The sequence below is a fragment of the Orcinus orca genome, chromosome 17, assembly GCF_937001465.1.
Source record: "Orcinus orca chromosome 17, mOrcOrc1.1, whole genome shotgun sequence".
NCBI classification, from domain to species: domain Eukaryota; kingdom Metazoa; phylum Chordata; class Mammalia; order Artiodactyla; family Delphinidae; genus Orcinus; species Orcinus orca.
The window spans coordinates 13191797-13217435 of NC_064575.1; the positions used below are offsets into that span (position 1 = coordinate 13191797).

A 25639-nucleotide genomic window follows, 5' to 3' on the forward strand; every position below is an offset into this window, starting at 1 on the left:
AATAGTTACAAAAAGCTATTTCACAATGTTCTATTTTTATATTTATGTGAGTCCAGAAGTATTCCAGCAAAAATGAAATTCTTCTCCACCACTAAGAGTAGCCTAATACATTCTATATGAGTTTTCAGTTAACTGGCTTTCCTGCTTTGGGAGTTATCACATATTTCTTTCCCTGCTTTCTGTGATTGGTTTGGGAAGAGTATTAGATGGATTTGATTATGTGGTTGGGACATTTCAGGTGAGATGAATGATACTTGTTCTTTGAAAATACAAAAAAATAAATTTAATATTTGTAGTTTTTTCTTATCCTCCAAAGGCTCACAATCTGTAGTGAGGCTCCTTTACATACAGAAAATTTTTCTCTGAGGAATTAAAAGTGTATCTGTGTTGGCTTCTCCTAATGAAGAAAAGTTACAGGTTAAACAAAAAGCCGAGTCAGACTTGTCTTTGTTTAGAAATAGAATGATTAAGCTCTGGGAGACCAACAGAGTTTCAATGCATTATATTCCGCCATTCAATAATTCATATATTCAATCAGCAAATATTCATTTAACTACACTTACTTGCCAGATTTTGAAGAGGCTCTGGGGCTACATGGGTGGCATGGTCTTATTCTTCAAGGCACTGTGGTCTGGTACAGAATTCCATTAATTGATCTGTCAGTTTTGATGAAGTCTAATCAGTGATATGATAGAGAGGAAGAAGTGTACCCTGGAGCTTGGCACTGTACGAATACTGAAAGTAATCTAGTGGCTTGGGTGCATTTTGTAAAGGTGGGTGTGGCAGGGAAATGAAGCCAGAGAGGCTGAGCCCTAAATGACATTTGCCTTTATCCAAATTTGAAGCAGGATCAGACCCCTCTTCAGTCCCAAGAAAAACTCTCTTGACCTCTTCTGTTATTCCTGATGACCATGGAAGCAGTTCCTCAAGGGCTTAGACCAACCTCATACAGGAACACTCTAGGACTGCCTCACCCTTCTTGTTTCCTGACTCGAATCTTCTCTGTGAAAACCTCTAGGCACTCATGCATGGGCAGCCGGGAAGTACAGGGACCAATCAATGCCCTGTGGGACAATCCTTGACTAACTGGGAATAAGCTCTGATGAATAAATGCTTCCCTCTTTCTCCCCTCAGGTGGACAGTTCTGAGATGTATTTCACAAGCCTTCACAGTAGGTCCTGTAGGATAGAACATCCGGTTTCCCACAGGGATGGCCAAGTCTATTATGCATCCCTGTGTTGGTTTTCCCTCCTTCTCTCTTCTTTCCACTCACTTGTGCTCCCTAGGAATGCATTGCCATATATATTATTTTTATATTAGCTTTTGTCTCACTCTCTGCCTTCTGAGGAAACCAGGTTAAGACAAGCAGGGAATGATATATTTTAGGTATTGTGTGTACACACACACACACACACCCTAGTGATAACCCGGGAGAACATAGTAGAGAGTGTTAATATAGGAGATAAGGCAACCAAGTAGAAGACTGAGGTAGTGATATGGGTGAGATATGAGAGTGGCTTGAACTTGGGTAGTGACAGTGGCGATGAAGAGAAGTGGGAAGATTTGAGAGAAGTTTTAGAGATAGAATAGCAGCTAATAAGATTTAGGGGGTAAGATAGAAGCGTCAAGAATGATTCCTAGGTAATTGTTGGTACCCTTTATTGAGTTAGAGTGTAGAGAAGAGAGAACAGGGTTGGTGGGAGAAATAATGATTTCTATTTTAGACATGTTCTGTTGTAGTTTTTTATGGTATAGTCAAGAGGAAATAGCCCTGGTGGTTGATAATGAGCTTCTGAAGCCCAGGAGAGAGAACTGAGGTGGAGGAAAAGATGTAGCTGTCACGAGCGTGCAAATAGCCTTTTGAAGCCATGAACCAGGGAAAGTGAGTATGAAGAAGACCTAGGATCAAACTGTAAAGAACACCAACTTTTAGAAATGGGCCAAGAAAGAGAACTTGGCAAGGAAAGGAGAGAGGGATAAAAGAAAAACTAGAACAATGGTATCAGAGAAGGCAAAGAGAGAGAGAGCTTTCCTAGGATGAGAGATAGTCAATGCAATGCTACAGGAAGGTCAAATAAGACAAGAACTGAAAAACACCCACTGGAATTAGAAACATAAAGACATTGGTGATGTTTTCTCGATCAGTTTCACTGCAGGAATGGGAAAGTAGTCATATTAAAGGCGTTTGAGAAAAGACTGTGAGGTAAAGAAATAAGGACAACATGTTAGTTTTTTATTGCTATGGTAACAGATTACCATAAACCTAGTGGCTTAGAACAAAACACAATGATTCTCTTATAGTTCTGTGGGTTATGTGAGCAACGTGCATCTTACTGGGCTAAAATCAAGGTCTCAACAGGGCTGTGTTCCTTGTGGCGGGCTCCAGAGATTCAGCTTCTTTGAGTTTTTCAGCTTCTAGTGGCTGCCCACGTTCCTTGGCTTGTGGCCCCCTTTCTCCATCTTCAAAATCAGCAGTGTTTCAACTCTCTGACCATTCTTCCTTAATCACGTCTCCCTCTGTGCTCAACCCTGGAAAGATTCTCTACTTTTAGGGGTTCAAGTGATTAGACTGTGACTGCCTGTATAATCCAGGAGACTCTCTCCATCGCAAGGTCCTTTGCTTAATCATATCTGCATGAGATTACCTTTTGCTATGTAAAGTACCATATTCATAATTTTGTGGATTAGGACATGGGTATTTTGGGGGGACCATTATTCTGCCTACCACAGGCAATGAGTAGAACTCTTTAGAAATTTTTATAGGGAGCAGGGAAATAGGGTGTGCTTGAGGTATGTGAGGTTGGGGAGGATTTTTAAAGGAAGTGACAGGAACGGAAGCAGGCAGATGGTACACTCCAAGGATGACATCCTTCCGAGAGCAGTCACGGTCAAAAACTGGCTGTTTGTTTTACTGGGTTACCTGTAGGTTAAGTTTCTGTCATGGGAAAGTGATTATGCATTACATGTTAGATTATGGCCATGAGGATGATTTGGGGTTAATCAAGATAGTATCGAAAGGAACTTTAAGAACTTTAGAGTCTTGCTAAAGTAATCCTAGCCAAACATTTATTTAGTTTGCTATGCCATAAACGTTGTTTCTAAAATTAAAATATGGCTTATGAAGACTGTATTTTGTCCTTTTAGGCAATACATATTCTAAAATCTTTTCTTGAATGATAGAATTAATTACATGCTCCAGTATACCCTGTACTTCTGATGACTAAATTGCAACCAAAATTAAGTGGAAGTAACTGAGGGATTAAGCATGAAGTATAAGCTAAATTAAGAAATATTTTTAGACTTCTTGTCCAGGACTCTTAATTGTACATTATTATAGCTCTAATGTGTCCATGATATTTTTTATGCTACTGTAATCTATAGTCCACCAGAAGCCAGAGTCTCAAGGAAATGCCAGAATCAATTTTACTTGTAAACAAAGAACAGTCTGCTGCGTAGAGTTCTCAGTTTAACAAGGTTGCCATGACATCAATCAACCTTTCCATTTTTTTTCAGTGTTGCTATCTTTTAATGAACTTCAGCATCAAATTTGACCTATTACTTTACCTGGGCCAATACTAGTATTGAAAGGGCAAGGAGGCTAAAATGACCTCTATCTGAAATATGACCCTCTTCCTGCAAAGAGATGGCCTTAGATTTTCTTTTAGTGCAGGGGTTGTCCTGCTCTGGGCCTGACCAAAGGAAAGCTACTGTGTACTGTGTTTTGGCTCTTTGAACCGTATGATAATAGATTCTAACCATACCACTGCATGCATATGAAATAAATTTAATGGCAGAGCTAGTTTACTACTCAGCCTCTTTTCTCTATCTTTTTTTCTAGCATTTCCTTTTTATGGGATGCTTCAACCTCATTAGTATTTCAGGAAAACACTGGACCCTGTCCATCATTTTGGTTGTTGCTTTCCTTTTCCTGGCAGACGGAGCCTAAAGTTTCAATAGAGGAAGCAGGGAGGGATACAACACATTCAGAGTTTATGAAAGATCTTACTTACCATCAAAGTGAAGGTTTCCAGATACTCCCACTCTGTTTTCTTATGATCTTAAGTCTTTGATGAGGAATTAAGGACTGCAGCCAGGGCTACAGAAGACAGGGAGAGGTGCGTGGCAGAAGGCACTACACAGTGTCCTGAAGCTGTTCATTAATTATAAATAATGTTGCGGACTGAGCAGAAGCTATTAATATCTTAATAATTTCTACGTGAGCACTTCTGAGAGAAATCTGAATCTGTACACTTAAATGAATATTTTCCTGCTAGCTTCCATTGCCTTTTTTTTTTTTTTATGAAGCATTCTCTAGTGGGTTGTGTATAGACTTTTTTTTTGATGGAAGAAAATTGCATAAACAGTTCTTCAACTTGGGACAGTTGGTAAGAGAGAAATATTATTTTTTCTAGAAGAACTCCTGATGGAAAACATGATTTATTTACTTAACTTTTTACGTTAGAGAAGGCTGCAGACTAGGGGGGAGGAAATGTATTCATTCCTTGCTGCCTGTAGTACATGGTGAAAAGGTTCAGTCCTGTCTCATTTTCCCCTTCATTACTGGGTGTGTGTTTCCTAAGTCTTCTGTTGGTTTCTTTTGTTTGTTGTTTACTAGGTGCTGTGAGGTCTGCTCTTTAATGTGCCTCATCCTGTTCTTCTGCCACAGGGTGTGAAGACATTTACTGATATGTCCTCTGCTCATGCTACCTCTAAACAGCCATGCGCAAAAGAAAGAGGAAAATTGCATCTTGTTCGTCAGCTCCTCACACATCATTCAAAAACTGTGCCCTTAATATAAGAAAAGTACAGTCCTTCTTTATTTCATTACAGAGAGGTATAGCGATTCATCACAAACCATGCTCAGAAAAGACATCATCTGGAAACCTGATAATTATTTTGACGTGAATAACGGGGAAAGCATCGTAATTTTTTTGTCTTGTTAATGCTTCTAACTATCGGCACAAATGGACATGCCACTTTCTGCATCATAACCTCACTCTTCCATTTATTTAAATGTCACTAGGGTGAACTTTCCTACTTAAAGTTGTTCTAAGTAGGAAAAAATGACTCTGAAAGATATACGTGGTTAATATCAAGACAAAGATATATATGGATTGTTTTGCTTGCTTGTTAAATTAATTGGGAATATTCAGTGCTCATTAGGCCCTGGCTCTGTTTCCAAGTAAGAAAAGGCAATAAACAGAAACATTAAAATCAGGACACGCTCTGTGTTACCATTTTCAAATCCTAAGACTCCACATCTATATCTACATCTATGTATTTGTATCTATATCTGCATCTATATATCTTTTGATGAGCATTCAGTAGCAGCTTTGTCTTTTCAATTAGTGACACTGTCTTAAATCCTAGCAGCTCAGAAACAAAACTGGCACAAATATTCTTGCCTCTGGTTGAATTTACATTCTATCTTGATGTTGAAAAAAAGTTACAGACATGCAAAACCTCTCCCTCCAAAACAGCACTGTGCAAGGATGATGCTTATTGTATCTGGAGTTTATTGTATGGGCCAGGCTGTCTCTTTCCCATAGTGTCTTCATTTATTATGCTAATTGACTTTCCAAGTGCAGGCAGGAGGGTATCCGCCTTGTGAAATATTCTCAGCTGGCGGGGGGTGGGGTGTGTGTGTGTGGGGGGTTAAAAGCAAACCTGTTTTGTGCCTGAATAAAACCAAAAATCAGTGTGCTTCTTTTCAAAGACGGGAGGGTCAATACCATGGTTGTTTTTGTTCCCATGAGTTATGTAACCGTGGAGATTTGTTTCTTTGCTTTCGGGATTTGTACAGAACACATGAAAGCTAAACAATAGGCGGGAGTCACAGGAGCAACCCTCGAGCTGTGTCTTGGAGTCTGTCCTCCTACGTTTGGGAATCTCCAATTCCATCTCCAGCGCTGACTGTGCGTGTGCCATGTGTGTGCGTGTGCGTGTGTGTGTTTAGTTAGCTGGCACGCAACACACTTCCCCAGGGTTGTGCTTCCTTTTTCCTGAGATTTGGCGAAGGGTAAAGGGTCGGAGTCACATGGATACAAAGCATTTGATTAACGTCCAAGTCACCGCTGGGGCTGCCGGAGCCGCCTCCCCTCCAGCCCCGGCAGTGCGAGGCCAGAGCCGCGGGGCGCGGTGCGCAGGTCCCGGGCGGGAGCCCCATCCCCCGGGAGGGAGTGGCCTCGGCACAGCCCCCAGTCTCCCGCGCCCGACTCCCGGCGAGCGCCCCCTCCTCCGCCCCTGCCCCGGCCTCTCCACGGCGCGTAAAGTCGCCCGGCCCACCTCAGACCCGGCGGAGGCGGCAACTTTCCCTGCCGGCCGCGCGGGGCCGGGGCAGCGGCGGGCGCGCGGGGCAGCGGCGGGCTGCACGGCGCCCACCATGGGCGACGAGAGCCGCGGGGACGGCCGCGCCGAGAGCGCCCGGGACCTGGAGAAGCAGCTCCGCCTGCGCGTGTGCGTGCTCAGCGAGCTGCAGAAGACCGAGCGCGACTACGTGGGCACGCTGGAGTTCCTGGTGTCGGTGAGGGGCTCTCGGCGACACGGGGCGCGGGCGGCTCGCGCGGCATTGTCTGCGCGGGGACCGGGGACCCGTCCGGGCATCGCGGGCACCCGAATCCGCGCGCCGACGCTGGGTCCCCGGGGGCGGGAGTCATTTTTAATGCCTGGAGACGCGCCGAGTGGCCGGGGCGAAAAGTTAGCTCGCGTGGGAGAAGGCTGTGTTTCAGGGAATCCCTGCTGCCCCGTCTCTCCTCACTCTTCTCTACCCCCCTCCCTGGTCTGCTCGAGTGCGTTGTGTAATTTTGTTATTTTTATTTTTTCCCTTGTCTTCCTTCCCGGGGATTTTGTTTGAAGACTCTGGCAGGGTGGTTAAAAGTCTGTCTGCTACATTCAGGTACCTACAGGTAAAAAAAAAAATACCCTGATTCTTCGGGAGCTTGAGTTCATAATTCAGATTACATGGCAGTGAAGTCCCTTTAGTTATAATAATCATTGGAGCATAGGATTCTGGTGAGGGGTACGGAGGGCAGCGGGGTTATGATGTCCAGCAGCTGTTGGATATGAAAGCCACGTGTAGTGCTCACCGCATCCTCGCCCTACTGTCTGCTCCCCCCACCCCAGCCCCGGGGTTTAAATCTGCTGTTTAAATCCCCCGCCCCCGTGGGTTCAGCCCCCGGGTCCCGTGTTCACACTGAGCCCAGGAAAGCCGCAGAATAAAACTCCCATCCAGCAACTTAAAGCTTTCGTAGAACTCGCAGCAACTTTGTTTCAGAGTTTCAGCTTGACTCACTGGAAGTCTGCATTGAAAATGTTTCATTCATGTGAGGGCCAGGAGGGGCAAAACTGAGTGAAGGAAACTTCTTAGACTTCACTCAAAAGTTGAATTGTTTTCTGTTCGCCGCTGCAAAGACAGAATCTGAGGGTTGGTTCCTCTCTGCCCAGATGCGCGGGAGAGCATCATTCAGAGACTGAGGAGGACCTTTAGCCTTTGCTAAAATCTCCCTCAAATCTTCTAACTTCCTCTTTCCACCACCCTGTTCCATACCCCCTTGGTCTGAAGGGGAATGTCTCAAAGGCCAGACTTCCTGCTCAGCTTTGTAAAAGAGGTGAGCTGTCTGCTGAAACTCATGAAATTCCCTCCTTGGCTCAGGCAAGAAGGAAAGAACACTGTCTCGAGGGATGTGAGATGCACAGGTTGGCTTCTGGTTGACATCTCAGATTAAAATCAATATACTTGAGCCCCCAGGGGCCACATTCTTTGGAAAGGTATGGGTGTTTGAGAATATACTGGTAATTGGTGATAAATAGAATTGTTGTACACTTCCATGCAGCAATGTCAAAAAAGCATGTTTTTAAGGAAATGTGACTTTTCATAGCTTCAGATTTGGCTTTCATGAAACTTTGTTGGTGACCAAGTCCTTTGGCTTTTGAAGAATCTGGGTGACTCTTCAAGTTGCATTAGTTACTCCTTTCAGGAGGTGTATGAAAAAATACTGAGCAAAAAAAGTCCTAATTTACAGAAATAGACAGCTAATCTAACCTACCTTAAAAACCAATTTGTTGATCTTTATTTAAAACATCAGTTTTTCCTCTGATCTTAACACCTGATTATTAAAATTGATAATGTAATTCTGTATAAAGTCAGAAATTATGGGAGGTATAAAATAAATTGCATTTTACTCTTTACAAGAAGATCATTTTATGATTTCATTCTTATCTCATTCAGAAATGATGGACTCTTCCACTTTTCCTTTTCTTTATTTGCTATTTTTTGTGTACACGTTCACACACACACAAACACTAATTGGCCTGAAAGTCTTCCGAAACAAGGGTTAACCCTGACTTCCTTTTAGTCTTATAAACGTTCAGAGTCTAAGATCTACTTATAATACATTATTAGATTTTCTTTTTTTGAGTATTATTTATAGCAACATTTCATTCTCACCTATTTTATGTGGTTACCTTCCGTGGATAGAGTCAGTGTAGTTTTAATTTTATCCTGAACTGATATGTACCAAGAGCTTCAAAAATATTCAAACTCTTTTGCCTGGTAATTCCTTTCCTAGGAATCCATCCTAAGGGAATGGTCAGAAATGCAGGCAAACAAAAGAAGTTATTTTTTAAAAAAAATACCTGTAGTATTAAATAAGTGCAGTGGTAAATTTGCTGCAAAAATTGGATAATGAATTCCTAAGTCAAATTTAAATATTTGTTAGATTAGTCATTGTTTTTGATTTCTGCCAGTGCTTCAAGTCATCAGTATGGGTGAAGGTAATTCTTATCTTTATTACAGAGATGAAAAAACATATTTTTGGTTTTACCGAGAACCTATTTTTACTTACAGGCCCATAAAGAAGCAGTTTGTATTATTGCTCTTGATTAGATGATCATGTGGCCTGAGGGGAAAACTTTTTTTTTTAATAAGATGCCTTCTCTTCTCATTTCCAACTTTTGGCCTTTTAAAGAGAGAGCACCTCCCCCCTCATCCCCCGACCCCCAGATAGTCCATGAATGTTGCCTTTTTCCTCCCCCAGATGTATCAATATGTATGATCTATATGCACCTTCTCTCTAGTCACCACCCAGGCACACACTTCTAGATTGAACAAGGCTCTGACCTTGAAGCTGCTGTCATTTAGAGTGGTGCACTCTTCCCATGTGCCAGGCTTTCTCAGGCCTCTTGTGCGGTATGCAGGATCTTAATTCTCCAACCAGGGATCAAATCCGTGTCCCCTGCATTGGAAGCTTGGAGTCTTAACCACTGGACCTCCAGGGAAGTCCCTCAGGCCTCTTCTTCTGCTCCTCTGTAGCGCTTAGCAATCTGCTGGATTCCTACTGGCATTTCAAGGCTCTTCATCTCCTTCAGTAGAACTTTCATGATCCCATCCTCCCTCCTGCCCAGGCTGGAGTGCTCACTGCTTGGTACCCACTCTTCCCTGTAGTCACTGCTTCCATGGCACCAAAGCAGGCGTAGGCAGGATTTGTCTCCTTTTGTCTCATTCTTCTAGAATGGAAGTTTCTTGAGGACAGGGCCACATTTTACTCGTCTGTGTTTCCCTGGACTTTTGTGTAGTGCTTGTGACACTGTACGTACTCAAGAAATGCTTACTGAACGAAGGAATGGAGGAATCAGTGAATTCATCCATCTTCTAAACCTCCCACCCATTTTTAAGGACAGTTCCTCAATGATCCATAAATTTCTGATTTTGTTTTTTTTCCATTGGGTCTGTATAGACAGTGGAAGTTACTTAAGTTTCACTCAGGCACATATGTATTATGTAATAAGAAGCTTTAAATTAAACATGTAGTACCTGCATAGAGCCTGTGCTCCGCAACAAGAGAAGCCACCGCAGTGAGAAGGCCACGCACTGCTACGAAGAGTAGCCCCTGCTCACTGCAACTCGAGAAAAGCCCGTGCGCAGCAGCGAAGATCCAATGCAGCCAAAAATGAATAAATAAAATAAATTTATTTAAAAAAAAGAGAAACATTTAAATCTGGCATCGAGGTATTAAAGACATGGTAACACGCTATTATTTCAGTTCATTGTAGTCTAAATTTTCATTTGGGACCATGGACATTATCTGGATTCATTATTTTTAGGTTGTAGATAAATTGGTAGAGAGTGATGGAATTTGTTTGAGTTTATGTTCTTGTTTTGCTTGGGAAATGAAATTCTTCATTAGAGTACTGGAAAACATTTTTTCTCAAAGAAATGATTTTATGGACCTAATTTCCAGTATTTGATGTCCAGAGTCTGGACAGTCGTAGGTGGTAACTGGTTTTCTGGAGAAAAGACCAACCAGGGCCGATTTCAAGGATGCATCTTACACAGTCGCACAGGGCTACCCACTCTGAAGGACCTCAAGCTTAGTTTGATGCTCTGCCATCACTGTCTTGCAATTCTTGCTAATTTTATCTTTGAACTTGGGCTTGGGCTTTGCAAGTGAAGTCCAGTGGGACAACAGGGTGTGAGAAGAGCAGATACACAAAAGAAAAAACCCAGCTTTACACCTCAGTACCTTTAATAGCACTTTTGGTCTTGCCTTTTGAATAAAAGGTCTCACGTTTGTTTGCACCAGGCCTGGAAAATTGTGTAGACACATTTCACTGTGGCAAGTGGCGTTGAGGCAGGGTGATCGTGTAATTTTTATTTAAACTGGGACACTTCTGAGGGTGCAAGGGTGTGCTATTAATAATTACACAGGGAAACAGATGTAAACTGGGCTTGTTCCTGGCAAATCAGAAAGCATGGTTATTCCCTGTTACGGGCACATTAAGACAAAAACTTTGAGCTATGTGTCTTGTAAGCAAAAAATTGAGAAATTTGTTACCTGTCTGAGCTTTGACCTCAGATACCCCAGAATCTTGAGTCCTGTCTCTAATTGCTATACAGAGCCACAGGTGTTGGCCATGCCGAGTGTCTGATTTTTGTCTCTATTATATTCTCCTCTGCCCTTTTTCTGTGTCTCTGAGTCTCTGATTCTTCTCTGTGTGTTTCCCTTTGGTCAGTTTGGCCCTTCCCATGGTAATCTTGGCTTCAAGACAGTGACGGCAGGTTGCATTCTATGTGACGACAGCCAGAGTTAGTACGGTGCTTTACAGTGTGTACTGAGCAACTGCATATTTCTTATCTGACTTGGCTTCATGTATGTGCCTCTCTTAGCTCTTTCAGATGGTACTCCTGAGAGCTTCTGGGTTCTGGGGTTTGGCTTCAGGGGTCCTCACAAAAGGTCGGAGGAGCTGAGCTGTGTGGCTTCAGGCCCTCCACCCTGGCATCTCCGAGCACAGCCCCACCTTCTGACTTGTGTTATTGTTAAAACAGTTAGAAAAACCCCTCCTCTGTATGGTAAGCTCTGAGAGAATAGGGATGCATTTACTTCCTCTGTACGCTTTACTTGGCCTCATCACGGTGCTTTGTAAATAGCAGGTGCTCAAGAAAACAAACGGACGAATAAAGCAGGAGCAAACAAAGGGGTTCGAATGAATCCAAAACCAGCTTCTTTCAGTCGTGATCCGACGTTTCTAGGGAAAGATAACTAGATTCAACACATTATGCTTAGGCTTACGTTATGGGTTGATCTGTATCCCCCTCAAAGTCATACATTGCAGTGCGAACCTTCAGTCTCCAAATAAGCACAATGCCGTGTGGGAGGTGAAATGATAGAGTAATACGCAAAGTGTCAGGGAGGCATCAAGGGACGCCCTCAGCCTGGGGTCGAGGGAAGTTTGGGGAAGAGGTGATAATAGAGCTGGCTCCTGAGGGATGAGGAGGAATGTGCCGGACTCGGAAGAGAATGATCCCTCCTGAGAGCGTAACCGCGTTGAGGGTGACCATGGTACAGCAGCCCCGGGGGTGCTGGCGTGCCCTGACATGCTCCAGATGCTGAAACATTCTTCATTAACGGGGATAAACACTTCTGTGTGCTTTTCGGCTCTTGGTAGGAGATAAGGTAAGTTCAGGCCAGTTTGAGAAGAGTTCCATTCTTAAGAATTCTGACTTCAACTAAAGCCAATGGGAAATCAGTTGTGAGGGGACGCTTGCTCTCTTATTAATAATAAACAAGTCTGAGGGCTTCCTTGGTGGCGCAGTGGTTGAGAATCTGCTTGCCGATGCAGGGGACACGGGTTCGAGCCCTGGTCCGGGAAGATCCCACATGCCGTGGAGCAACTAAGCCCGTGCACCACAACTACCGAGCCTGCACTCTAGAGCCGCGAGCTGCAACTCCTGAGCCCGCAAGCCACAACTCCTGAAGCCCGCGTGCCTAGAGCCCACGCTCGACAAGAGAAGCCACTGCAATGAGAAGCCCGTGCACCGCAATGAAGAGTCACCCCCGCTCGCCGCAACCAGAGAGGAGCCTACGCGCAGCAACAAAGACCCAATGCAGCCAAAAAATAAGTAATAATAATAAACAAGTCTGAGACCTCCAAGGTTGGCACTGGGAAGGGGGTCTCTCACGGGAAGAAGTTGCCAGGCCAAGATTCCCTGAATCTGTGTCTTTGCATTTGGCCTTGGGATTCCTTCTGCTCGTTCTCTATTTCCACCACCTCCCTGGCCCTCAGCCTACACTGCCTATTTGGTCATCCACATGCTCATCTTAATCTGGGACAGGTTATAACCTTCAAAAAGTTGTTACTGTTTACTAAAGCGGAGCACAGACCAGTAATCCCGGAAACGACACAAAACACAAACATCGTCTAGTTGTGTAACACAGATTTCTGCTCCTGGCAAAGTGATCTTGCTCTCAGGGTCTGCAGACCCTGCCCTGTTTTTATCCTAAGCCTTAAGACAGCTCCTGTTTGATCCCCCTGACTGGGCACTACTCCTGGGCTGACTTGACTGGGTTCTGTTTTTCTAGTCGTTAGCCTGAGTGTGTATTCATGAGGGTGGTGTCAGGAAGCAGCCCTTAAGATGCCTTGACTCTTGTAGTAAACATGCTGTGAATTAAATGGGGCTCTTGGCATAATTCTGATGTTTGGAGTGTTAATCATGTGGCTAGAACTGACTCTCTGTACAGAGGGATGTGTCTTTAGTCTTAAGGTTTCATCTGCATAATTATACTGTGTTATAATTTGATGACATTAAAATGAGTAGTCTTTATTGAGATTAGTTATGTTTCTTGGCAAGAGAATTCTGTCAGCAGGGTTGAGGAGCAAAAGTTGAAGTCTGGTTACCCATTAGGAGTTTCTGCCATTTCACTGGTCCAGGTAAGAACTGTGGAATGTTTGATCTAAGGTAGAAACGATGATGAAGATAAAGAGCTAAACCCAAAGAAAACGCAAACAAAATCAAACCAAACCACAAAACGTCAAACACCCAACAACCACGAGACATTTCTTGGGTAGAACCTTTAGCATTTACGTTCACTCAGAAGTGGAGGTTTAAGTAGAATGGAGAACATTAGGGTGGCCTCTAGTTTGAAGATAGGATGGGGTGTGTCATTAATTCAGAAATGGAATGCAAGGGGCAGAACAGTGTGGAGAGGAGGAGAAGAGTGAATTTGGTTTTCAACTTGCTGAGCTGCAAATTCTGCTGTGATTTTTGAAGATAATAATTTGGAACTTAGGCAAGAATTTAGAGATCTACAAAGTATTGATAACTAATCATATATATTGAAGCCATCAGGTAGATGAGATGGCACAAGGGGAGCAATTCAGGGAAGAAGACATGCTAACCAAGAGTAGGATGTAGGGAGCTGATATTTAAAGTTTAGGGGAAGAGGAGAGTGCCCTGGTGACTTGAACTGAGCTGTCAAAGATTGAAGCAAAGAACCAGGAGAGAGTGATCTCCTGAAAGCCAAGGAAGGATCTAGTTGCCAGAGGAAAGGTTTCTTTCAACTCTCAGAGTTTTACAGAAGTAGGTAGTGTGAAGACTGAAGAGACCACTGGATTTGGCAATTAGAACATCATTAGGGTTTTGGCTTCAGGAGCATGTGTGAGCAGAAGCCTAAGAATGAGCTGGAAGACATGACATGAGTGGAAGCTGAGATGAAGATGAATGGAAAAGCTATTCAAGGAGGTTGGTGATAAATGCAAGGGGAGAAATAGGTTATTAACATAAAGGGATAATTTTTGTCTAGGGATGTTTGAGGGAGATGAGTATAGCCAAGGAGAAGGAGACGATAGATAAATACAGGGAACTAAAGCAGCTATAGCAGAGCATTGTGGAAGTCAAATGAATCTTCTGGTAAATCAAGAGTCCCCGTGGCACTAGGAGGTAAGGAAGGCACTTGGTATGTTCCGTGGTATGCCATGGAACATACCCACAGAAAAATGTCATGACAGAGCCTAAGATACAAGCAAGCTGTCTCTCGTATATTTTTAAAATTCCGCTTCTTCTTTAGTCTAGCGCTTTCGGAGACTACTGGGGTGGCCTTTGCATCCCCCTGTGACAGCTCACCAGCAGTTCTCTCTCCTGCATTGGGACAGTGGGGTGAAGAGCACGGTATAGAGCATGGGTTTAGGTTAGGGGGCCTGATGACCCAGGGTTGAAGTCTTGGCTCTGAAATTTACGAACAGTGTAGCTTTGGGCACCTCACTTAGCCTCTTTGTGCCTCCTTGCATATTTGGAAAACACATTCCATACTATCTCACAGGGCTGGCCTAAAATTAAATCAGCTTCTGTAGGTGAACTGTGAAGTGTGAAATGTGACTTTTTAAAATGTAACGTACAAATTTAGAAGTCAGAAGAGGGAAGTAAGTTCCCCTGATTTATTATTACCTCTGTTATGACTAGGTTCAAATCTTGGAAATAATGACATAATCATTTTTTAAAATCATGACACAAATTGTATAAAATTTATGCATTACATTTAATGCACATAGCAATCATTGTGCACACTTTTAAACAAGAAACACTGGTTTATCTGACAGCATTTTAGTCTGATTACATTTTTTCTTAGTACTTATCTTTTGAGTGTTCTTTTACTCCATACCTGGCATTATATTTTAATACCAAATAAGATTGTTATGCTTGAGTTTGGGGTATAACCTATTTGACCTAAACATTGTTGTTCTTGTTTTTATTAATTCTTTAAAAATCTTATTTATAATATTTACTTTTCATAACAGATGCATTTTTATTATTCTCAACTTAGTAAATGTTTCTTTGCTTGAAAGTGTGGTTGGGTCACTTTTCCTATGGTTTTGAGTGAAATCATTCAAATCCTGACACATCTAATAAAAACATTTTTTCCCTAATTTTTCCGCATTCTCATGAACTATTGCATTTGATCCATGAGTTCAGTGATTGTGATTTTAAGAAAATTGATATGTTGAGGTTCTGATATTTAAATATTTCTGATTAGTATAGATGATTTCAGACTTTGAATCTGTGAATAATTAGTTTTTTAATTCTAGCCTTGCCGTATAGCTAAGTATAGTGTACAAAAAAGGACCTATCTCATTGGAGAATATCTAAGCCCAAGGACATTATGTTCTGTCGTTAATGCTAAATGCATATTTTCCATGAAAAGGCAAGCCCTTCATTTGAAAAGGTTAAATGGTATAATACTTAAGAAATGACTCCAGCTGGTTAAATTTAGAATCCTGGTATGAAACTATTTTCTGAGTTTATAGCAAAAATCTAGCAATATAGAATATGAATGGGTAAGCATTTTTATTCAGTTTAAAGCTTCATTTCTCTGAGAAGTTCAGATGAGGGTTGATATCTATGTTTGACTTTGCTTTGCCACTTTTGTGAGTTTAATTATCTATTTAACTTGTCTTCTTGCCAGGAGGAGAGGCTTTATAGATGGTGACACATTTTCAGTGGTTATGCAAGAAACATTGATGTTTTCCTTCAGTGCCTTGTAATGCCTCCACTTGGCCTTAGTTTCTTGCTCCCTTGGATTCTCGTTTTTTTCTTATTTGAGACTATTGCCCCAAAGAAAGAAATCTTAGGATTCCAAAAATGACATCTCACATTCCAAAGTTTTATTTCTGTCAGTAACACTAGGGGAAGAGCTATGGAAAGACATTATTTTCACCTAAACGTTAGTCCCACACCCACACATTCCAAGATTATTTTAATAACTCATTATTTTCCCAGAGGTGAAATTATGAGTAAAGGGGACTTCCATTTTATATACTGTATATCTATGTCATGTTTGACTACTTTATATAACTTTAATATATATAGAAATATTTTTTATTTATATATTTTACATTTCACACATTTTCTGGAATATTCTAGATACACCTTTATCTCAATTTTTCTTGTCCCTCTTAATAATGAGATCTCTGGCAGAGACTTCTAATTATCTCCAATAGCCGTTATTTTTTTCTTCTGTAGTAATAAAAGTTTTAGCATGATTGTCCATCTTAAGGCTACATTTCCCAGCCTCCCTTGCAGTTAAGTGTGGGCATGTGTCCTGGTTCTGGTTCTGGACAGCGGATTGTGAGCAGAAGCAGCATGGGTAACTTCTAAGGTATTCTTTTATAACAAAAGACTATGCACTCTCCCCCTTCTCCCTGGCTGGTATGAGGTGTTGATGGCAGGGATGGGGCAGCCATTTTGGACCATGAAATAGAAGTCACATGTTGAGGTTGACAGAGGAACAAAAATGGAGTCGTTTCTTTATTAAAGAAATCTAACCTGTAGCGTACCAAAAATAGGCCCATAAGATAAATCAGTATTTATTGTATCTAACTCTGTCCTAGTCATTTTTTTGAAACTTCACATTTTGCTTCTAAATTCTTATTGATTTATGCAAATTATTAACAAATTGGCAAACTTTAATATATTTTTTTGCCTTTGTCTTGTCAAACAGAGTAATCTTAATATTTAAAATTTATTTGTAGTTTTTCTTTAATGAATCTTCTCTAGCTCAGCAATGATTTCCCAGGATTATGCTAAAACTCTGCTCTCTTGTTTTCTACTGGTATATTTTGGTTTTTTTCTTTAGAAAAAGAACAGTTTTTTTTTTAAGCCTGTACTTATAATTCTTTCTCCGGAAGGCCAGAATTTTTGTGCTTATTATATATATTTATAAGGATGTTTGTTCAGCTGCTTTCTCTGAGGCCAAACAACAGTAGTTTAAACAACACAGAAGGATGATGTGTGAATATGGAAGTGGTATGTAATCAACATGCCTTTCTTGCATCCTCTCTTGGCGCTCTGGTTATTTAATTTTTCAATACTGTTGCCCAACAGTGTCCAGGGGAGTGAGCAGCTCAGCTCCATCAAGTCATTCAGAGACCTCTCTGGTCCTTCTATCTTATTGCTCCACCGTCCCCTAGGACCGACTAAATCAGAGTCTGTAGGACAGAGAGCCAGTATCCATATGGTTGAAGTTGGCTTGCCAGAACCACTTTCATGTTCCAGCCCCAGAGGGACTGATGGTGGGAGACACATTCCACACATCACTTGCACTGTCATCCCCTTGGCCAGAACATGACACGGCTGAATCAGCTGCAAGGGAGGCCGGGAAATGTAGTGTCTGGTTGGGCAGCCATGTGTACAGCTGAGATGTGGGGAGTTTTATACTAAAATGAAGAAGTGGAGAATTCATACTGAGAGACAAAGAGTAGTCTCTGCCACCTTTTCGGAGTCAGTGATACTGTAGGCTCATTCCTCAGAAGATCACTTATATTAATTCTTGGATTCCTTTACTGTAAGAACGTATTGTACTAAAATACCATTTGGATTATTTCACCCTAAAATGATATATTCTTGCCCATATAGAAGTCCGTTTCATATTTTATATATGTATCTCTTTACATATGTTTGTAAGGGTTCCCTAAAGGTTCCCCCCTCCCCCATTGGCTTCGACTACAGGAAGAATTTGAGAGATTTGGAGATTTTGTGTGCTTTAAAAATTTTTTGGAAGTCTCCCCCTGACAAAAAAAAAGTCCCAGGATAATCTGGAAATCATTATTCTGTGTTTGTTTCGTGTCAGGCACTGCATATTCCTGTGTAACTCACAACTCCCTTCAAGGCTTATATCCTTGTAACTCACACCTGAGGACACCCTGATGAGCTCCTAAGTGGGAGAGTGGGGATTCTGAGCAGATCCATTGTGTTGCTGGTGATTCGCTGGCCTGGGCATTTCTAGATGGTGGGAGCAGTGTGATTAATCAGGACTAGGAAAACCAAGGCAGGTGTTGGGACCGGGACACAGAACTTGTTGACTCCGGAGGTACACAGAGGCTAAAAGACAGGAAGGAACAGTAGTTCGTTTCAGGCAAAGCTTCAAGAGCAAGCGAGCAGCAGAAGCTCACTGTCAACCCAAGACAGGGGTCAGAGCCAGGCAAGCACTCAGGAGCCAGAGATTACCCAGAAGTCAGGAGTTTCCCTCACAGAAGTGAGGAAGTGCAATGACCTTCAAAAAATAGACAGCTCTAGCTCTCGCATTGGTAACGTACATTATTACTGAGACTAGTTTCAGTTTAATTGAATTCCTTTTGGGTCAGTTGGGATCTCTACGTGCTTATTTACTTAGTACTTCACAGCAGGTTTGAAGCAGTTAAATATAGATAGCGTTAAATATAGCTCATGTTTTATTCCATATATGATTAAATCATAAAATATTTGAGACAAGTGTCAATTTTACACACACACACACACCCCTTCTAGTCTCCAAAATGTATGTACTACTTGGCATTCAGTGGATATTGTATAGATCACATTGGTAGAAAGCATTAATGCAATTTAAATACAAGTGAAGTGAATCCCCAGAGTTAAATGATCATTATTCCTGGAGTGTTTTGTTTGCCAAACCTACTTCTTTTGATGGGTTGGATGAGGGAGGGTAACTGGCCTTCAGGTAGTCACAGAATGAAGTTTGATAGATAGGCCCTGTTATTTAGATAGGGGCATTTTCCTTAGTTTCTACCAAGGACAATTAGTACAACCGTATAATTGTATAATCTTAGAGTCCAAAAGGGAATCATGCTATGGATGGATGAGTATAGTTTTCTACTGAAATATGAGAAGTTGACATTTCTCCTGTACCTTTTTCAGTGAGCTAATAATCCTCACATATAAATTGTACCTTCTCTGTATGGTGAAATTTTTTGAGAGTAGCAAATATTCTTTGGGATTTACTTCCCTTTTTTTTAGTTTGTACTTAAGGGTGACCTAGTTGTAAGGAACGTGATCAGTTGGACTGTCAGAAAATTTGAGAGTTAGGTTGATACTTGAATGGATTCTTAATTTTAAACATACACATTTCTATAGTTGAGGATTTAGGTCAGATTCAACTTTCGTGGCGTTAGGAAAACATAAGCAAATGTTAGGAGAGATCCAGATAGTCAGCCAGGATGTTTGAATAAATTTTTTAAAAAGGAAAATCTGCTAACAAGATTTAAAGAAAAAAATAGCTTTATTCTATTGTGTTATATATTCTCCCTACAAATTATTTTCCAGCCTGCCAGACTTTAAATTCAATTCTATGATATTATAGTATTTAGTATTTAATGTCTTAAGTGAAATTTGCAGTAATTTTTTAATAAATACAGAGCTAAAAAAGTCTATTAAAAAGTACCACAGGAAATAGTATGGAGGTTTCTCAAAAAACTAAAAATGGAACTACTGTGTGACCCAGAAATTCCACTCCTGGGTATATATCCAAAAAAACCCCAAAACACTAATTTGAAAAGATTCACGCACCCCAATGTTCATAGCAGCATTATCGACAATTGCCAAGATATGGAAGCAACCTAAGTGTCCATCAACAGATGAATGGATAAAGAAGAGGTGGTGTATATATTCAGTGGAATATTACTCGGCCATAAAAAAGAATTAAATTTTGCCATTTTCAGCAACATGGATGGACTTGGAGGGCATTATGCTAAGTGAAATAAGTCAGACAGAGAAAGACAAACACTGTATGATCTCACTTACATGTGGAATCTAAAAACACAACAAACTGGTGAATATAACAAAAAGGAAGCAGACTCACAGATATAGAGAACAAATTATTAGTTACCAGTGGGGAGAGGGAAGGGGGGGAGGGAAAATAAAGGGTAGGGGTGTAAGAGGTATAAACTATTAGGTATAATATAAGCTACAAGGATATATTGTACAGCATGGGGAATATAGCCAGTATTTTATAATAACTGTAAATGGAGTATAACTTTTAAAAACTGTGAATCACTGTACTGTACACCTGTAACTTACATAATGTTGTATAGCACCATACTTCAATAAATGACATTCAGAATATTCTAAAAAAAAAAAAAAGAACAACAGAGGATGGAATCAGAGTGATTTTTTTAATTTGTTTACAAAACCAACTTGTTTAATTTGCGAAAAACCTTATTTTCAGCATAGTATAGCTTATGTGTCAGGTCAATTTAAATAATAGCTTTAATATGATAAGCCTTATGATTTATCCTCTCCGATAATTGTTTTAAAAAACATAGAGTCTAGATATTTTGATTCTTAATGTTCCAGGGACTGTTTATTGAGCACCTACTGTGTGGCGATCACTGTTCTTGGTTCAGGGGATATATCAATGACAAGAATTAAAAATTCCTAATTTCATGGGGCTCCCAATCAATCCAGGAGATACAGGAGAAATGAGTAAAATGTGTAATATATTAGTTACTCTAAATGGCAAGGAGAGTGAATGAAGCAGATGGGGAATAAAAATCTGTGTGTCTTTTGATATTTTATATAGGATGAAAATGCAGGAATCCACTACTTTCATATTTCTTTCTGTAAGTCTAAAAATGTTTATTTATTTATTTATTAACATCTTTATTGGAGTATAATTGCTTTACAATGTGGTGTTAGCGTCTGCTGTATAACAAAGTGAATCAGCTATACATATACATATATCCCCATATATCTTCCCTCTTGCGTCTCCCTCCCACCCTCCCTATCCCACCCCTCTAGGTGGTCACAAAGCACCGAGCTGATCTCCCTGTGCTATGCGGCTGCTTCCCACTAGCTAGCTATTTTACATTTGGTAATATCTATAACTCCATGCCACTTTCTAACTTCGTCCCAGCTCGTCCTCAAGTCCATTCACTACGTCTGTGTATTTATTCCTGTCCTGCCCCTAGGTTCTTCAGAACCATCTTTTTTTTTTTTTTTTTTTTAGATTCCATATATATGTGTTAGCATACAGTATTTGTTTTTCTCTTTCTGACTTACTTCACTCTGTATGACAGACTCTAGGTCCATCCACCTCACTACAGTCCCTCAGTTTTGTTTCTTTTTATGGTTGAGTAATATTCCATTGTATATATGTGCCACATCTTCTTTATCCATTCATCTGTCGATGGACACTTAGGTTGCTTCCATGTCCTGGCTATTCTAAATAGAGCTGCAATGAACATTGAGGTACATGACTCTTTTTCAGTTATGGTTTTGTCAGGGTATATACCCAGTAGTGGGATTGCTGGGTTGTATGGTAGTTCTATTTTTAGTTTTTTAAGGAATCTCCGTACTGTTCTCCATAGTGGCTGTATCAATTTACATTCCCTCCAACGGTGCAAGAGGGTTCCCTTTTCTCCACACCCTCTCCAGCATTTATTGTTTATAGATTTTTTGATGATGGCCATTCTGACTGGTGTGAGGTGATACCTCGCTGTAGTTTCGATTTGCATTTCTGTAGTGATTAGTGATGTTGAGCATTCTTCCATGTGTTTGTTGGCAATCTGTATCTTCTTTGGAGAAATGTCTGTTTAGGTCTTCTGCCCATTTTTGGATTGGGTTGTTTGTTTTTTTGATATTGAGTTGCATGAGCTGCTTTTAAATTTTGGAGGTTAATCTTTTGTCAGTTGCTTCATTTGCAAATATTTTCTCCCATTCTGAGGGTTATCTTTTCATCTTGTTTATGGTTTCTGTTGCTATGCAAAAGGTTTTAAGTTTCATTAGGTCCCATTTGTTTATTTTTGTTTTTATTTCCATTTCTCTAAGAGGTGGGTTAAAAAGGATCTTGCTGTGATTTATATTTTAGAGGGTTCTGCCTATGTTTTCCACTAGGAGTTTTATAGTGTCTGGCTGTACATTTAGGTCTTTAATCCATTTTGAGTTTATTTCTGTGTATGGTGTAAGGGAGTGTTCTGATTTCATTCATTTACATGTAACTGTCCAGTTTTCCCAACAGCACTTATTGAAGAGGCTGTCTTTTCTCCATTGTATATTCTTGCCTCCTCTATCAAAAATAAGGTGACGAGATGTGCGTGGGTTTATCTCTGGGCTTTCTATCCTGTTCCATTGATCTATATTTCTGTTTTTGTGCCAGTACCATACTGTCTTGATTCCTGTAGCTTTGTAGTAGAGTCAGAAGTCTGGGAGCCTGATTCCTCCAGCTCCATTTTTCTTTCTCAAGATTGCTTTAGTTATTTTGGGTCTTTCGTGTTTCCATGCAAATTGTGAAATTTTTTGTTCTAGTTCTGTGAAAAATGCCATTGGTAGTTTGATAGGGATTGCATTGAATCTGTAGGTTGCTTTGGGTAGTATAGTCATTTTCACAGTGTTGTTTACTCCAATCCAAGAACATGGTATATCTCTCCATCTGTTTGTATCATCTTTAATTTCTTTCATCATTGTCTTATAGTTCAGGTAGGTTTATTCCTAGGTATTTTATTCTTTTTGTTGCAGTGGTAAATGGGAGTGTTTCTTTGATTTCTCTTTCAGATTTTTCATCATCAGTGTATAGGAATGCAAGAGGTTTCTGTGCATTAATTTTGTATCCTGCTACTTTAACACATTCATTGCTTAGCTGTAGTAGTTTCCTGGTAGCATCTTTAGGATTCTCTATGTATAGTATCATGTCATCTGCAAACAGTGACAGCTTTACTTCTTCTTTTCCGATATGGATTCCTTTTATTTTTCTTCTCTGATTGCTGTGGCTAAAACTTCCAAAACTATGTTGAATAATAGTGGTGAGAGTGGGCAACCTTGTCTTGTTCCTGATCTTAGTGGAAATGGTTTATTTTTCACCATTGAGCACGACGTTGGCTGTGGGTTTTTCATATATGACCTTTATTATGTGGAGGTAAGTTCCCTCTATGCCTACTTTCTGCAGGGTTTTTATCATAAATGGGTGTTCAATTTTGTCAAAAGCTTTTTCTGCATCTATTGAGATGATCATATGGTTTTTCTCCTCCAATTTGTTATATGGTTTATCACATTGATTGATTTGCATATATTGAAGAATCCTTGCATTCCTGGGATATACCCCACTTGGTCATGGTGTATGATCCTTTTAATGTGCTGTTGGATTCTGTTTGCTAGTATTTTGTTGAGGATTTTTGCATCTATGTTCATCAGTGATATTGGCCTGTAGCTTTCTTTCTTTGTGACATCTTTGTCTGGTTTTGGTGTCAGGGTGATGGTGGCCTCATAGAATGAGTTTGGGAGTGTTCCTCCCTCTGCTATATTTTGGAAGAATTTGAGAAGGATAGGTGTTAGCTCTTCTCTAAATGTTTGATAGAATTCGCCTGTGAAGCCATCTGGTCCTGGGCTTTTGTTTGTTGGAAGATTTTTAATCACAGTCTCAATATCAGTGCTTGTGATTGGTCTGTTCATATTTTCTATTTCTTCCGGGTTCAGTCTTGGAAGGTTGTGCTTTTCTAAGAATTTGTCCATTTCTTTCAGGTTGTCCATTTTTTTGGCATAGAGTTGCTTGTAGTAATCTCTCATGATCCTTTGTATTTCCGCAGTGTCAGTTGTTACTTCTCCTTTTTCATTTCCAATTCTATTGATTTGAGTCTTCTCCCTTTTTTCTTGATGAGTCTGGCTAATGGTTTATCAACTTTATCTTCTCAAAGAACCAGCTTTTAGTTTTATTGATCTTTGCTATCATTTCCTTCATTTCTTTTTCATTTATTTCTGATCTGATCTTTATGAATCCTTTCCTTCTGCTACCTTTGGAGATTTTTTGTTTTTTTTTCTCTAATTGCTTTAGGTGTAAGGTTAGGTGGTTTATTTGAAATGTTTCTTGTTTCTTGAGGTAGGATTGTATTGCTCTAAACTCCCCTCTTAGAACTACTTTTGCTGCATCCCATAGGTTTTGGGTCATTGTGTTTTCATTGTCATTTGTTTCTAGGTATTTTTTGATTTCCTCTTTGATTTCTTCAGTGATCTCTTGTTTATTTAGTAGTGTATTGTGTAGCCTCCATGTGTTTGTATTTTTTACAGGTTTTTTCCTGTAATTGATATCTAATCTCATAGTGTTTTGGTCAGAAAAGATACTTGATATGATTTCAATTTTCTTAAATTTACCAAGGGTTGATTTGTGACCCAAGATATGATCTATCCTGGAAAATGTTCCATGAGCACTTGAGGAGAAAGTGTTCTCTTCTTTTTGGATGGAATGTCCTATAAATATCAATTAAGTCCATCTTGTTTAATGTGTCACTTTCAAGCTTGTGTTTCCTTATTTATTTTCATTTTGGATGATCTGTCCATGGGTGAAAGTGAGTTGTTAAAGCCCCCTACTATGATTGTGTTACTGTCGACTTCCCCTTTTATGGCTGTTAGCATTTGCCTTATGTATTGAGGTGCTCCTATGTTGGGTGCATAAATATTTACAATTGTTATATCTTCTTCTTGGATTGATCCCTTGATCATTATGTACTGTCCTTCTTTAAAAATATTTCAAAATAACTTTTATTTTTTACTGTTAACCTTAATAGGCAATATTCAAGAGCAAAGTGTTAATCAGGTCACTTGTTTTCACTCCTCCATATAATTGTAATTTAGTGGAGAAATTCCACCCAGTTATACATTGCTAATAGAGTTAACAGAACAGATTAGCAAAAGCATGGTGACTCGAAGACTTAAGGGTTTAACTGGGTAATTTTTTGCTGTCACCGTTTAGTACTCTAACTTTAATATAATAAACATTTGTTTTTTGGAGGTGCAAACTCAAAATCTTCTCCCTCACTCTGTGACGTATCCTTATCGCTGAGGAGCTGACAGAGTGTTTGCCAGTAGGTTTTCAGGTCCCGGCAGCTTGGCGTCTGGTGGGAACTGCAGCCGATGTTAGAATACAGCATTGGTGGGAAGCTGGTGCTTTGTGCCGTGCTCCACTGGCAGAGAAGCTTCTGCTGGAAAGGAAGTATCCTTTAGCCCCGAGTGGCTGGAGGCATGGACGGGGGCTGAGGGGCTGGAGATCTTTAATGCACAGCATGATGAAGTCAGTTTTCTAACCCTTACCTTAGATGACCTCAGATGTATTAAAAGCTAAGGTAGGAAGTCCTTTCCATCCATTTTTCTGATAAAAGGTCTTTTCCTGAGAGGGCCTAGGAAGGTAAGGAATGTACCTGGCAACCCTCAACCCTCCTTGTTCCCATGGTGTTGTCTCCCTGGTGGCCTTACGGAAGGACTCCCTTGAGCAGTGTGGACAGCTGGATGCAGATCCTCACTGGCCTATGAAGTGTGATTGGGAACCACTGCCCAGAGGCTGGGAGAGCGGGAGGTCACTTGAGGACTATGGAAAATATTCCCTTTCTCGTCAGCATCCTGGGACCTTGTTTCTTGCCTTGCTGTCAAGAGAGTTGGGAGCTCAGATTCTGATCCTGAATTTTTCTTCAGGGTTCATTCTAGAAATGATATTTTTGAATCAGCCTTTTGTGGGGCTTCATTCTTTAGTTCCCTGAAATCCGTAGCTTGAAGGAAGGGAAATAGATTTATTACTATCGTCATGACCAACTTCAGAATAGAAACTGGTGAATAATT

General features: G+C 40.6%; 1 protein-coding gene across 1 annotated transcript in view; it reads left to right on the forward strand.

Annotated features, from left to right (window-relative positions):
- The first annotated feature begins 6053 nt into the window (after positions 1–6053).
- Positions 6054–25639, forward strand: part of PREX2 (phosphatidylinositol-3,4,5-trisphosphate dependent Rac exchange factor 2) — a 288257-nt gene continuing 268671 nt past the window's right edge. Inside the window, exon 1 of the mRNA XM_004274946.3 lies at positions 6054–6523. Within this exon, the coding sequence (XP_004274994.1) occupies positions 6383–6523 (141 nt within the window). The 5' untranslated portion in view covers positions 6054–6382. The remainder of the gene's footprint in view (positions 6524–25639) is intronic.